The following is a 15,843-nucleotide window of genomic DNA, read 5'->3' on the forward strand; positions in this document are numbered from 1 at the left end:
GCACATGTCCAAATAAATTATGACTATCACTGTTATAATTGTCTATTACAACTACCATCTCCTTACCATACCAGCAGTCACAATATCACATTTTGGAATCTCTCAGGACACCTCATTTCATTGTTATTTTCCCCTGATATTCAGATGTTTACTTTTACTTTTAGCAAATTTTTACAGTTACCATTGCCTGTCTGCATCCAGTCTCCAATTCAGATTATCATGAATATATTCTTATCTTAAATTTTGATGTACATTGTCTTATTAGCTTCATCCTACCAGTTTCTCCTAAAGCGACTTCTTCCATTTGCACTCATATCAACTCATATCAAAATTCTACACGACCATTTTTTAATTGCTGTTCAGTTCAAGAACCAATCAATTACCACTGCTACATTATATCTATTATATCAGCAGCCTCTCACATACCTTAGCAGAGCATATCATTACATATGCTACTCAATCCTGTTTCTTCATGGGCAATTCAGCAAAAAATGCATTTCTGTAGCTGTCTCAATTTATTCTTTACACTCACATCCAATACTTGAGGTCAGTATTGTGTTACATTCTCAACCTCATTTCTACAAATCCTCTTCTTCCTCTCCTTTCTGATATTCCAATCTTACCAAACATTGTTCAAGACCTTAATAACTGCACATTTATTCATCACTAGTATTTATTCCCCCATGAATCTTTTTATCTTGATTAAATACAAAACCAAGATAGTTTGCCTTGTCAACCCCTACCAATTTACTATCTTACATACACAAGTAAATTTTCAGCATATGCATCTCCAACAGCCTTTTTCATACTCACTCACTCTTTTTCATACTTATTTTGAGATCAGCTAGAGAACATATTTCCTCTAACATCTGAAATTCTATATGTAAGATCGTTTCTATCAACACCCAGAATGATCTGATTTATTTTTTGCTAAGTATATAGTTACAATATCATATCATATAATTATGTCTAATTTTATTTACGTTAAAGTTTGGAACATTGAATGTAGAAATATCTTTGAACATAGAGTCTTCTATAAAAAAACAACATAACTTATTTAGTTTACTTTTAAAATATATGTAACAATTAATTCCATTACAAAGAACTTTTTCTTAATTTTTTTTTAGTAATACAATTAGAAATATTCTTGAAAAGAATTTTTTTTTAAATTGTGATCAGCACACCTTTTTATGGATAAACTATTAATTTTTCACTTAACTTACTCTAAACTTACTGAATAGTACATTAATTGAAGTCGTAAAAACCATCTACTTCTTTAAAAGAATAATAAAGATCCTTAAACAATTTTTAATTTTTTTATTAGTTAAATTTTTCAGGAAAAAGTAATTTGGATTTTTTGTTAAAAATTTTCCATTAACGTTATTAAATCCTCAATGGATCTTTTTACTTAAGACAGTTGTTGCTGTATGTTATGACTTTATTTTTGTATAAAAATGAATTTTATGATATTTCATTTTGTAAGAATTCTGAAGTAAATACAATCTTATTTAATTAATTTTTGTTCCAAAAAAAGAAAAAATTGTATTAAATGCTAATTTATTTTAATTACACTTTTACATCAGTTTAATTAAAATGAATAACACAAATCAGCAAACTAGTAACATATAGAAAACATATATCTAATTTATTATTTTGAAATTTTTTTAATACTTATCATTATCATGTGAGCTACTCTATTTTAAGCACTGACCATTATAGTCACTTAAATAAATAAATGCATGCCCACAGTAAAACAACAGCCAAAATTTTTAACTTTGGTGATCTGCTAATACCAATTTATTAACCTTAGAAACAGCAATAGTATAAAATTCTGTTCTGGTAGACCTTTTGATTGATTTTTGCTGAGAATTTTTTTTTTAATTTTGGTTATTTTGGATATAAAATTAAGTTAGTATTTTTACATATCATTTTAAACATATTTTTTTCAACTGTTAACTATGTAAATAGGATCTATCAAAGATTACCTGATTACAATCAGTAGCATAATTTTTATTGCCAGAAATAGGTTAATACAATTTTTACAGAAATATGCCTTAAAATCTAAAGATTTTCAATTGCTGCTTCACTTAAATAAACCTCTATGTGTACACTTCTAGTGGCATGGAAAATAGTGAGGTGATATTCACAATCTGTTCATAAATTTTCTAATAATTGCAGTGTTATATTTTCTTGTATATATCCCCATATGATCCTTTCCTGCAGTTTCCAAATTTTCAGTTGTTGTTGCATAAATAATGAATGTCTAAAAATGTAAACATAATTTCAGAAAAATAAATCCATCAATAATCTCAGGAGCCAAAGAATTTGCACATCTATGCGAATCTAGTGATGTAGAAATACTGCAAAGTATCTCTTACAATATCAACACAGTGAGTAGCCCTGCCCATCCAAGTGGAAAGATGAGCTTTTTCAACTGAAAACCATAACTAAATTGCATATCTAAAAACATTTGATTTAATAGTTTTTTCATGAAAGAAGAAAGGTTGAATTATCACATTCTAACAAGCCACACCAAAAATTGAGTTTAGGCCTATCTATGATATCTTTTTTAACTGCATGTGGATTTCCTGAACCCCAAATACTTACATTTTGTCTATTTACTACTCCACTAACATGAAATTTTGACTAATTAGTAAAAGATAAGTATATATTTTATTTGCCAGAAATAAAAAAATAATACAATAAAATATTTACAAACAAGGTCATACGTAAATCACATGATGCAATCCATCTATCAATATTTTATATCCACTTCTCATTTAACTTAAAATGTTTACGTAAAATATCATTAGCAATAATATTAATTAATCTGGTAGTAACGCAATTTAATTGACTTCATACTAATGTTATGTTATTGTAACATACCATAAGATTTCAGGTTATATTATTTCTGAAACTGCAGATTTTATTTTGGATGGACACAAAACTAAAAATATGCTTTTTAATATAGATTTGGGAAAAAGTTTTTCATATTTTAATGGAAAAGTAAAACAATTTTTTTTTTTGTATTTTAAAAGAAATTTATTAAACTAAATATGTGCTGTTTTGATTGACCATCTTTTACAATATTTGAGGTAAAATAACAATCCCATTACTTTAGAAATTCTGTCTTTTCTAGATGAAAAACTGTGATAAGTGATTTTCACAGGCCTCTTTTGAAGCAAACTTTCTACTGCTAAGAGAGTTCTGTAGAGACTGAAACAAGTGGTAGCCTGACAATGTAAGGTCAGGACTCTAGGATAGATGTATCAAAACTTCTCGGCCAGGCTCTTTCAATTTTCAGCGGGTTACCAAGATGTGTGGAGCCTCACATTGTCGTAATGGAAGACAACACCTTTCCTAGCAATCAATTCTAGTCACTTTATTTTAATCACTTGGTGTAATCTTTCCATTAGTAGAAGTTAGAATCAATTGTTAACAAAGTGACTGGGCTCATAGTGAACAATTCCTTTCTGATCCTACCATACACACAGCATGACTTTTCTTGATGTCAATCCTGGCTTTGCCACTACTTGGGGAGTTTCACCTTGCTTTGAGCTCAATCTTATCTGTGCATTCTTGTCATACACGATCCATTTTTTATCAGTCATAATGAACTGTTTCAAAAATGCTTCAATTTTATTGTGTTTTAGCAATGATTCGCAGATGGAAATTCAATCCATTAAAATTTTCAATGTTGTTAAATCAAGTAGATTTAACTACTTGATTAAAAAAAAAACTCAAAACATTGACTTTTTTTGTAGCCAGCCTTTTTTAAACTTTTAAAGTTGTTTTTTGTTAATGTTTAGTTCATTACTGATTAATGACTGCTAATTTTCAGATCTTGCTCAATTTTTTCCATGATTTCATCAACTTTTTCATTCAGGTCACCAGAGCAAGATGCATCATTGACATCAAAATTTCCAGATTGAAAATCCTTGAACAAACTTTGTACCACACTGGTACCGCATCACATCCGTAAACATCACATTTTTTTTATTTTTAGCAGCCTGAGTTGCATTCTTTCCTTTTTTGCAATAAAATTTCAAAATGTATCATTTTTTTTATTTTCAATACACAATAACTTTTAAATAAATAAAATAATATAATTGCAACCCTTATAAAAATACTCAGCGATATATCACTTTCCAAAAGCATATATGTGGTGTCAGATTTGATTAATACTACCAGTTACGTGATCCTAAAGCCACATGCCAGGAGAATACAAAGAAACTGTTACTCCAACCCCAGTGTAATGTTAAGCTTTAACTATATAGTTGTCCTATCAGTAATACACGTAGGATTTTTTCAATTTGAAAACTTGGGATATAATATGGGTGAATCAATAACTATTTTTATTATTTGTTTTTCCTGAATAAACAGTTTATTAGAATGACATTTAAACATATTATCCTAAACTACAATACCATATTGCAGAATACACTGAATTAAAGCCATTTAGATTATTTTTTTAGATCATTTATGTGTGTTCAGAATTTTTCTTGACTTGTAGAATTTGTTTGCAGTGAATCTGAATTTATTTATTATGTAAAGAATTTCATCTTAATTTTATTATCGACCACAATACCCAGGTATTTTATGAAAAAAATCTTTCTGTCAAAGGACAATGGCATTAATTCCTGGATGCATATTATTTACATCGAATTTCAGTTTTTTATTAGGGCCTGTTTACCTGGGTAGCATTTACTGAAAATCTTATGTATTTTGTATATACGAGGTTTGATAAAAAATACGTAGAATTTTAGTTTTATCAAAAAATCTTTATTTATTCATGAGTATTGATTTTCTCATCTTCAAAGTACTGTTTTTCAGTTATAATTTGTGCCAGCATTTTTTCCAATCTTTGAAGCATCTCTGTAACACAATTTCCGGATGGTGTTTTAGCTCCTTTAGCTAAAACAGGGCAATCATCATCTTCAATGTTTTCACAGCCCTCTTGAGAACATTTGTACCTCTTGTAAACTCATGTTCTATTCATGGAATCACCAAAAGCAACATTCATCATTTCCAATGTGATTTTGCTCTTTATTCCATTTTTAAAACAAAATTTAAAGCAAATTCTTTGTTCCATTTTTTCCACAAGTTAAAAATCGCCGACCATACCAAAATACATGTAATCTTTTTTGACAGCCAACAATAAATTAAGCATATGTAAACATATGTTAGGGACAAGTGTACAACATAACAAAAAAATAATTGTGACAAATGGACTTATGCAGCCTGGGAAATTTTAAAATTCCACAAATTTTTTTATCAAACTTTGTACATAAGAATTTATTGTATAAATTGATTTTTATTTCCTTCTTTACAAAAAAATAGCAAAGTATACAATGTTGACATTAGGTATAATTATTGGCCAGTTCTCCAGAATTTTTACCATCTACATATCTATGAAAAGAAAAAAAATAATACAAAACAATGGGACATAAAATAAAAAATACAAACAGTAACTTTTATGCATACAAAATAATATAAATAATCAATTATTTGAGTCCAGTTTCAGTGAAAGAGTATAATTAAATGAGTACCTTTCACTTTATTGACAATGCAATTATAACTTGTTCAGTCATCAGTTCATTTATTTATTTTATGTTATCATCTAACCATTACAATACAAGTCATTGAATTTATTTATTTATTTGCATAAGCAAAAATATAGGTAGTTTATTCAACGTTTTCCAAAGCAGCCAGACCACTGATTAACATGTAATTAATATAAATCACCATTAATAACTTAATTTCCTAATCTAATTAATCACTATTATAATTAATTTTACAAAATTAATTAAAAATAAATTCATTCAGTCTTTAAAAAAACATATAATCTAATTATATATACGTAGTTTAAAAGTGCTGTGTCATTTCATAAATAAAGACCTTATTTTTACACAGAATTTCAATTTCTACATTCTTTTGTTTTGTTTAAGATAAATGATTAAAATATTTTGGATTTAAGAATGTAAAAGACTGCCTAAAAATTGTTTTATTAACAATTAAAACTTTTGAAGTTTTGATAGTTCTGTGATGTGTATTTCATGTGATATGATAAGGATTGTCTGTGCCCCTGTTGCCACTTCTCATGTAGAATAATTCTAGTGTTTTATAAACAAATAAATCTTATGCAATTCAGTATATAACAAAAAGGAGCTTTTTTCCTATATTTCTATAGAATAATAAGTAAAAGATGATTTTGAGTTACTCTTAGGCACTTCATCCATTGCTGCAACCAAATAGTAAAGCAACTAAAAAAAAAGGATCACATTTGATTCATGTTTGGACTGCATACCAATCACTTCCATACATTTAAAGCACTGGTTCAACTGCAGTGCTATCTAGTTCTAACTGTTATGTGACAGACTGCTGTGCAGCTGCAGCTAGTATTAAAACCGCTGTAATGCAATAAAATTGTGTGTTGGATTGTTTTTTTTTTTTTTGTTTTTATACAAAGGGTTGAAGGCTTTTTAACATATTAACTGATACTAAAACATGCATACAAATTTTATAAAATAATTAACAATATGACTTATAAAACTTTAATTTTTTTATTTTATAACCTTGCATCCAAAGTTGAAGTTCTTTCACCTACTCACTAAAAAATTTTCTACATATTCTACAGAAAGACTAAATTTTTCCTCAACCAAGATTTTTGGTTGCTACAAATCCCATTGTTTATGTTTTTGCATATGAAAGGATGCATCTAATATTTTCATTTTATGGTTTCATTGATTCAACTCTATTATTGCTGAAGCTTCACAGCTAAGGGGAAAATATATCAGCCAAAATTTTGAGGATAGAGATTCTTGCAAATGTCAAAGTTACAAGACCCACTTAGTCCAAAAATCGCAAAAAAAAAAGTTACAGAAATCTGTGGAACATATATGTATAATGTACATATATGTATTATGTACATATACGTGTACATTCATACATTATACATTTACCCATTTGAAGTAAATAAAATTATTCCAATAAATACATTTTTAAGCCCCAAAAAACAAGAGGGCTGAATTGGATCCTTACTTAAAATATCAAGTTTTTCATATTTTAATCTTCAAGATTGAAAGTCAAACTGTATTATAGTATTAATATAGAATTGTTATTAAGATAATAATAATTATTATATTTTCTGCTAAGATCACTATAATTTCTATGTACCTTTCTTAGCTTCATTCTTTATTACATGTTGATACGTTTCAGAACCACTTTATTGTCAAAACTTATTGAACTGGTACTTTTAAAAATTTCTGTTTTAGTCAATGCCCCTCCCTTTATTTGACGTCATGCCTTATCTGGCCTTCAACTTGCTTGTTTGTTATTAATGTTTTAATTAATAACAAATTTAAAAATATATATATATATAATATATATAAAAAATTAAATTAATAAAATTAAAACATTAATGTTTTAATTTTATTAATTTATTTCCTGTTTTCAGTAAATTGAGGTTCTTGAAAAGGACATCTGCTTGATTGTTGATCTGTTTATTTATGATAGTTTTATTGTTACTTTTTAATTTAAAGATTTCTAGATTTTCTAAAATGTTTATTCTTCTTCCTTTTGCCACATTTGTAAATTAATTTCATTGATTTTTCCATTTTTGTTGGGGTATGTCTTCTTTTATTAAGTTTGTTGCATAATTAGAATCTTGTTTTTAATTTTTAAAAGATCTCATGTGTTTGTTGAATCTTAACTTTAATTTTTTTCCGTTTGTCCAGTGTATGTTACATTGGACAAACGGGGAGAAAATTAAAGTTAGGATACAACAAACACATGAGATTTTTCAAAAATCAAAAACAAGATTCTAATTATGCAACACATTTAATAAAAAACAAGATGTACCGCAATAAAACTGGAAGAATCAATGAAATTAATTCACAATTCTATTAAAGGAAGAAAAATTAACATTTTAGAAATTTAGAAATCTTCAAATTAAAAGGTAACAATAAAACTGTCATAAATGAACAGATCAATCAAGCAGATGTCCTTTTCAAGAACCTCAATTTACTGAAAACAGGAAATAAATAAATAAAATTAAAACATAATTATAACCATTAATAACAAACAAACAAGTAGAAGGTCAGTTAAGGCATGACATCAAATAAAGGGAGGGGCATTGACTATAACAGAAATTTAAAAGTACTAGTACAATAAGTTTTGACAGTGGAGTGGTTCCAAAACGCATCAACATATAATAAAATAATGAATCTAAGAATGCTAAACAGTACTCAACATAGAGATTATTAATGTAGACATCATGGAGATTTTAAAAAAGGGGATATATGGTCCTGACTGAACAGTTTTAAATTTTTTTATAATTTCTGATGCTTTATCTGTTTTAATAGTAACGATTGTTATTAAAAATACCACACGACATAGCTGTTGAGCAATAGGAGCAAACAGAATTTTTTTGGTTATTATATTCTGAATACAGAATAATTTTAATGATAAAATTATCATTTGATGAAGACGATCAACCAGGATCCAAAATATTTTACTAAGATTGTAATGTTTTTCTTTTATACTTTAAAAACAGCATAATTTTTTTTAAGTTAATAATATAATTTGATTAAGAAGGTCAATGGGGCCCAATTTTTTTTTTTGAACATTTTTATCTGTTTATAGTTATACACTAAATACTCCATAATTAAATAATTAATATTTTAAAACATTATAGCATATTTGAAATTAAGATCTGTCGCAGGTCAAAGCCAGGAAAATTATGCATCTCTTTGCCAGCATTTTTAACTTCTTTTATCTACACCAATATGCAATACAATATCAAAATTCTTGCCACTACACATTCTGACAAAAATTGAAATAATTAAGTTGGATGACAATAATAATTGAATTCCAAGATAGTTTCATTGGTGTACGAGAACAGAACCTTGCGATCCATTTGCAATAATTATCTGGGAGTTGAGTCATAATCGCATTGTGGCAATGAACCAAGCGCCTTTATTTACCAATTAAAAATTTGCTTTTGCCTTCCTAATAATTATGCCATATTACAACAACTGCGAATGAATTAAAATGAAAAATAAATTAAACAGCAGAGATTATTCCAATGAAATATTGTATTTAGTGATTTAAACTTCAGAATTTTTTCTTATACATCATTTTTAATGATCATAATAACCAGTAGTTTAGATAAAACATCAAGTATTTAATATTTAGTTTATAATTATTTAATTTATTGCTCATTTGTTAAATGTTGTATATTGTATAGTGTTATCACTTTAAATTCTACATATTACGCTGTACTACCAATTTTTATTTATTAATTTTTTTTATGTTTTTTTATCTTAATTGATCTCATTGTACATAGTTAAAAATCACATTAATGTAATAAGTTGTAATAAAAGTTAGTAAAGTTATGTGTATAGTTTTATTTACTGGATAGGCTGTTGTTTATAATTTATAATTATAATAATACTCATTAATGTGAATTAATATATTAGTTGATATTTATTCTAAAATATTTATCAATTTATTTATGATAAATTGAGTACATCGGTAATGTATTGTATTTACAGAACTGAATTATTTAATGAAAATATTGTTTTGTTTGATTTAATAAAAATGTTTATTAGATACTGGAGATTAAAACGAACTTTTTTTTTAATTATGATAAGACTTCATTATGTGAAAAGAGATCTGGAATGGCGAAAAAATTTGTTTAATAGGAAAAATTTACAGCTTAGTACTTTAAAGATCTTTTTTTTATGGTATATTTATTTTAGTTATAAAATAGATTTTTTATAAATATATATACATATATATGTAATAAGTACAGATACAAATGCTATTTTATTTTATCTTCGTCATTGGTTTTTCTCATCAAAAATGCATTATATTTTTAAGAGCTATTTTTTCACTTGAACTGTACAGCCCATTACAAAATATTTAAATTGTCTATTTTACCTAATTTTTTCAATCAAGAAATTTTAAATATGTATAAATGTATATTATACTGCATGATTTTGTATCAATAAATTAATTTATCATTCAAAAGAAATAATTGTACTTACATATAACAACAGTTAACTCAAAATTTATGCAACAGAAAAGACAATATTTTATCGAATAGGAATTGTTTACTGGGATTCAATCCCTGAAAATTGTAATACTGAAAAATCGAAAGATATAAATATACATAAGTGAAAAGGACTGGACTACATGGCACCTGTGTTTCTTGAAATCTTCAGACTGGATAGGCAAATTCAAATGAGATTTTACTCAGTGGTTTCTGTATATGATATCATTTAATTTTGATCATAATCAGTCAAAAGTGCAGTGAAATACAGACCTTATGGTTAATGTATCCCAAAATTTTTTTCGCATAATTTAATGCTCCTTAGGTAGCTTATTTACTTTCTGTTAGTGTTTGGTCTTATTCAACCCCCCACCCCACCCAAAGCCAATTGAGGCAAAAAAAACCTTTTTCTTTTTTGTTGCTTCTTAAATAAAAGTCACATTCTTGTTCTAATTAGATAACTCCATATCACTTTGATCACACACTCATATTTGGACAATTTCATTGAGGAGTGGGGGAAAATAAGTCATTTCCCTTTTTTCATCAGTTGTCATTTTTCTTGATATCTTCAAAATAAATTTACCAATTCATGAATTAACAATAACTTCTGAACATGGTTCATTGATATCATTTAATTTTGGTTATAATTGATAATGGGGATGGGAGATACAGCCACCATGGAGTCCCTAAATTAAATTTTACTTTTAGCATAAAATAATTTTTAAGCACTCACTAGCCAGAAACTCTGGCTGTCAACAGGATGTTACTTAGGAGGAAAATTAAATCTTTGTCAGTTTTATTTCTAATTTTTGATATTATTTTATTACATTTTTTTATTTTCCCAGATATAATTCTGTTGCTGCTGCGGCAGTATAACTAGAAAGGGAACTATAGCTTTTGGCCAAAATCTTGAATATCAGAACTTTCGAATATAAATTTTTTAAAAGTGGCTCAAATATTTTTTAATAAATGAGGCATTGATATATTAAATTTTAGATATAATTTAAAAAGGATGAGGAGTAATTTCAATTTTTCATTTTTAGCTTTTTGTATAGCGGTCACAGAAAATTAAGCTTTTGTACAGTGAAAGTACTTAAGTTATTAATTTTTAAAGAAGTTAAGAAATTTCAAATCATTCTGATTTAAAAGTGTAGGGTATATTAAAAATTATTTCTAAACTGTTTTAGTCTCATATCTTGAAAACGATTTGACCAATAAGTTGAAATTTGGTACAAATATTTGCTACATACTTCCCAACATTGGACTGATTTTTTTATCCTATCAGAGAAAGGAACATCGTAGCACCCAAACTTTTTTTTAGTAAACTATATTTTTGTAAGCCTTGTTGAATAACACTGCACCAAATTGGGCCAACTCAAGTAGATAATTTCTCCAATAAATAAACTTTTAAGCCAATAAAATAAACTTAAAAACAAGGGGTTGTTGAATGGGACCTGTGCTTAAAATATCCATTTTTTTTAAACTTTAATTTTAATTTTTAAAAATTCAAGTGTATCCAGTATTAATGAGGATGAAATGGGAAATTTTTAAATGAAAGGGGTTTCTTGGGACAATATAATTATTTTAAAGATTGCTTGACTTTCTTATATTTTATCTGTTTTTCAAATTGTGGTTAATAATATGTTATTTGAAGTTGCTGTTGAAATAGAGGGCCAAATAAGATCTAGATTTGTTTATTAAAAATTTTATTTTTTTTTTAACAATAATATTGTAGAGCATTGATTCTCAAACTTTTTCGCTCACCACCCACATTGAGAATCAAAAATTTTCTAGCGTACCCCAAAATGTTTAAACTTATCTGTTAAAAATAATAATTGAAATTGCTGTTATTAAGATGCACTCTAAAAAACAATAATTGTAACTATTGTTCTTAAACGTGGCATATCCAATTTCTGAGTTGAAACTTACATTTTAAATGAGAACAATTAAAACACATGTTTAGTCATATTTGGAAGTATTTTTATTAAAATCGTTCTCAAAAAAAATTAGAATTGTATCTATATAGTTATATAACAACAATGGTGACAGCATATTCAATATAATAATACTATAATTAAAACAAAGCTTTCAATTGAAAAGTTACACTTACATTAATGTGAAGGATAAATCTTATGTCCTTTAACCAGTTTGTTAATATCAGGCTCAAATTTATTTAAAAACAGCCATAAGTCGCCGCATTCAGTAATATGCAACTGATTTCTCTTTGTGGTTAGCAACGTCACTACAGTACTAAATCCATGTTCAGACAAATATGACAATAGGAATGCTATCAGAAATTGTTGAAGAATCAACCATAATTTAGGGTAAAGTTGCGGGATTGGCTTTTTTCAGCCAAAATTCTTGGTAGCCATTTTTGAATTTTATTTTTATTTCTTTGTTTGTATTCAGTTCTATAAGTTGTTCTTATAACTGGGATGATCCTGCTGTGTTGACATTTGAAAAAGGATCCAACACCCAGTCTGATATGTCCATATTTAAAATGTCCTGGAATCGTTCTTTGAAATCACCGTGGAGAATCTCCAAGTGTTGGCAGTAAACAAGAAAGTCATCATTGATAAATTAGGGAAGATATTAAATTGACATCTGCCAATATTTTTTCTGTGTAGTATCAGTTTGGCTACCTAAGCAGCAACGATATTTTTTGTTTTAATCAAGTTCAAGTTGTGCCTTGAAGCTGGAGATTAACATCATTAAGCAATTTATATAGGTCTGTCAAATACGCAATATCATTCTTTGATATAATGAGGTTGTCGCGCAACAATGTGTCTGTTTTCCAGAAACTCTATCACAGAGTCAGATTGTAAAATCGAGTCAGACAAGTACTTTTTGATAGCCAGTGCATTTCTGTATGAAACAGCAAGTGGTTGAAATCTGAATCACTGGCAAGCAAAGCTGACTAAATAATCTGTCATTTAGTAACTTGCTTCTGATTTTAGTAACTGCTCTGATAACACACTGCAGTGATGTATGCAAGTGTTGACTCAGGTTTCTCACAACTAAATGTTGGCGATGAATGACACAATATACAGCAAGCGCATCTGAAATTTTATTTTTTAAGTATGCTATGAAGCCTTTGCGAAACCCTGTCATAGCTGGAGCACCATCAGTAGCAGTTGACATAATATTCTTCAAAAGAATTTTCTTTTCATCACAAAACGTTTTCAGTGTATTATATATGGTTTCTCCCTTTGCATCTGTCTCTAAATTTTTAGCAAGTAATAGTTCTTGACATATTTTGTTATCTTTGATAAACCTCACATTTAACAACAGCAATATTTCATTAGTTGATAAAGTGGACTCCAACTGAATTGAAAATTGGCAAGTCTTCAGATAATTGCATAATGATTCTTCGATATTTTCAGCCATCTCATCAATTCAACTTTGCACAGAGCTATTGCTCAAAGGAATTTTTCGGATAATATCTGCTGCTGGTTTATAGAACACAGTGGTTATTACTTCTTTTACTGCCAATAAAATTAAATCTTCCCCAATAGTATGTTGTTTGCCTGTTTTAGTAATTAACAATGAGATATTGTACAAAGCTCGAAGTCTATCATCGTCTTGCTTGGAAGCCGCTGAAAAATATTTTGATATAGTTGGCTGAGCTATGGGGTACTTCTTTTCCAGGTCTTGAAAATAAGCCACATCTTTGTCTTTCTTATCCAAGTGCATTTTATTAAAATGATCTTATAGACTGGAAAGCTTCATTACTTCATTTGAAAAAGTTTTTGGCAAATAAGGCACATTGGCGATAATGAATTTGTGGGATTTTTGATAAATCTGTATTTAATATATTCTGCACTGTACTGTAATTTCTTCTTTTTTCTTCAGACATGGTTTTGACTTCACAAATACATGAGTAAAAGATTGACTTTAAAAAAACATGCTACTGATTGCAAGGGAAAATTTTCTTGAAAATAAAAGAAACAATTACTGCCTTTATATAGGTTTGAAATGCAACACGCACTGACAGGAATAAACATGCAATTACTCATTTACCACATGTGACAGAACTCATACTGAGCAAGTTAGAACAAGCACCAATAATCCTGTCAATTCATGCAGGATTGGAAAAATCATGTTCTTTAACTCATACAGACTTAAGTCATATAAAAATTGACTTAAGCATTGATGACTTAATTATTTTAATACATGTTTAAGAAATGCTACATGTGATTCATAAAATAAATGGCATTTTTAACAGGATGACCTAAGGCAGTGGTTCCCAAACTTTTCCGATTTGCGGCACCCTTTTTCAATTTAAATTTTTTTCTTCATTGATAATTGAATAATAATGCTTTGTGTATAATAAATATTCGTTTGTTTTGACATATTTACTATAAGTAGTTGTCAAAGTGATACATTTGGTGACTGTTACACAGAACAAAGAAAGGTTTGAACTTGCGTTAATAAAGTGGCTGCATAACAGAAAATATAAATCGATTTAAGTTTTTTAATTCGTACTACTGCTACATTATACACTGGTACAAAAAATTAAAAATCAAAAAATTAAAATATTTGAATTAAAATATGTTAAAAGATACATAATTTTTTTTTTTCAAACTGTTTTAATTTTGCAATGAAGGGGCTTACAAGAGACAAAAAAAAGAACTTAAAGCTTGTATGCTCTACTTTTTGACGGTGCACTTCAAATTTCAAAAATCATCAAATTAAAAAAAAAAATCAGTGAAAAGAAAGGTTTTAAAAATCAAAGTTTTTCTTTGTGTTTGATGAATGTCACAGGGAAACAAAATTTTTTCAGTAAACTGCATTAGAATCATTTGAAAGCTTAAGTCTTTAGCTTTAATTTTTTTTTTTTTACGTCTCTGTAATTTTTCTGAGCCGAAATATTCCACTTTAAAGAGAAAAGGCCACTTTTGTCTTTAATGCTGCATATTTCCCCACCTAAGTGATGTATTGATACAAATAAATATGGAAATTAAAGGATTTTGATCTAGTTGATTCTAGTTTTAATGACAAATTGTGAGGTCTTTAATGTAACATTGCAGTTTCTTGATTTTGTTCATTTTCTACTGAGATATTGAAATCTTTAATGACTGAAACTGTAACATGATCTTGGGTTAAGCTGTGAGTGGGTGACACATATTGCAGTCTTAATCTTTAAAGATTTCAATACCTCAGCACAAAATGACCAAAGCCAGAAACTCCAGCGTAACATTAAAGACCTCACAATTTGTCATTAAAGCTAGATCAACTAGATCAAAACCCTTTAATTCACATATTTATTTCTATCAATATGTTGCTTAGATCGGGAGATATGCAGGATTAAAGACAAAAGTGACTTTTTCTCTAAGTGTAATATTTCGGTTCAGAAAAATTGTAAAGAGACATAAAAAAGAAATTAGAACTAAAGTCTTAAGCTTTTAAATGATTTGAATGCAGTTTACTGAAAAAATTTAATTTCCCCATGCACTTGATCAAACACAAAGAAAAACTTTCACATTTTTAAAACTTCTCTTCTCACTCATTTTTTTAATTTGATGATTTTGAAATCTTAAGCATACTGTCAGAAAGCAGATTATTCCAGTTAGATTTTCCCTTTTTTTTAATCAGTCATCGCCTTCCTAGACTGCCTGAACGCCCCCAATTTTCTTTGGGCCTTTTACCACCCTCCCTGATGATCTCCAGCACACACAAGGAGGCGTTATTGCCCACTTTGAGAATGAATGCTCTAAAGTATAATTTTGATGATAAAAGATATCATTCAGTCAAGAGAATCAATTGGTGCCGAAAAACTTTTAATAAGA

At 28.0% G+C, this 15,843-nt stretch overlaps 1 protein-coding gene across 1 annotated transcript; it reads right to left on the reverse strand.

Moving 5' to 3' along the window:
- Positions 1–12,886: 12,886 nt before the first annotated feature.
- Positions 12,887–13,441, reverse strand: LOC142317909 (protein FAM200C-like). Its single transcript, XM_075354449.1, has one exon. The coding sequence runs from the start codon at positions 13,439–13,441 to the stop codon at positions 12,887–12,889; it is 555 nt and encodes a 184-aa protein (XP_075210564.1).
- Between the last annotated feature and the right edge of the window lie 2,402 nt (positions 13,442–15,843).

The sequence above is a fragment of the Lycorma delicatula genome, chromosome 1, assembly GCF_047948215.1.
Source record: "Lycorma delicatula isolate Av1 chromosome 1, ASM4794821v1, whole genome shotgun sequence".
Taxonomy (NCBI): Eukaryota; Metazoa; Arthropoda; class Insecta; order Hemiptera; family Fulgoridae; genus Lycorma; species Lycorma delicatula.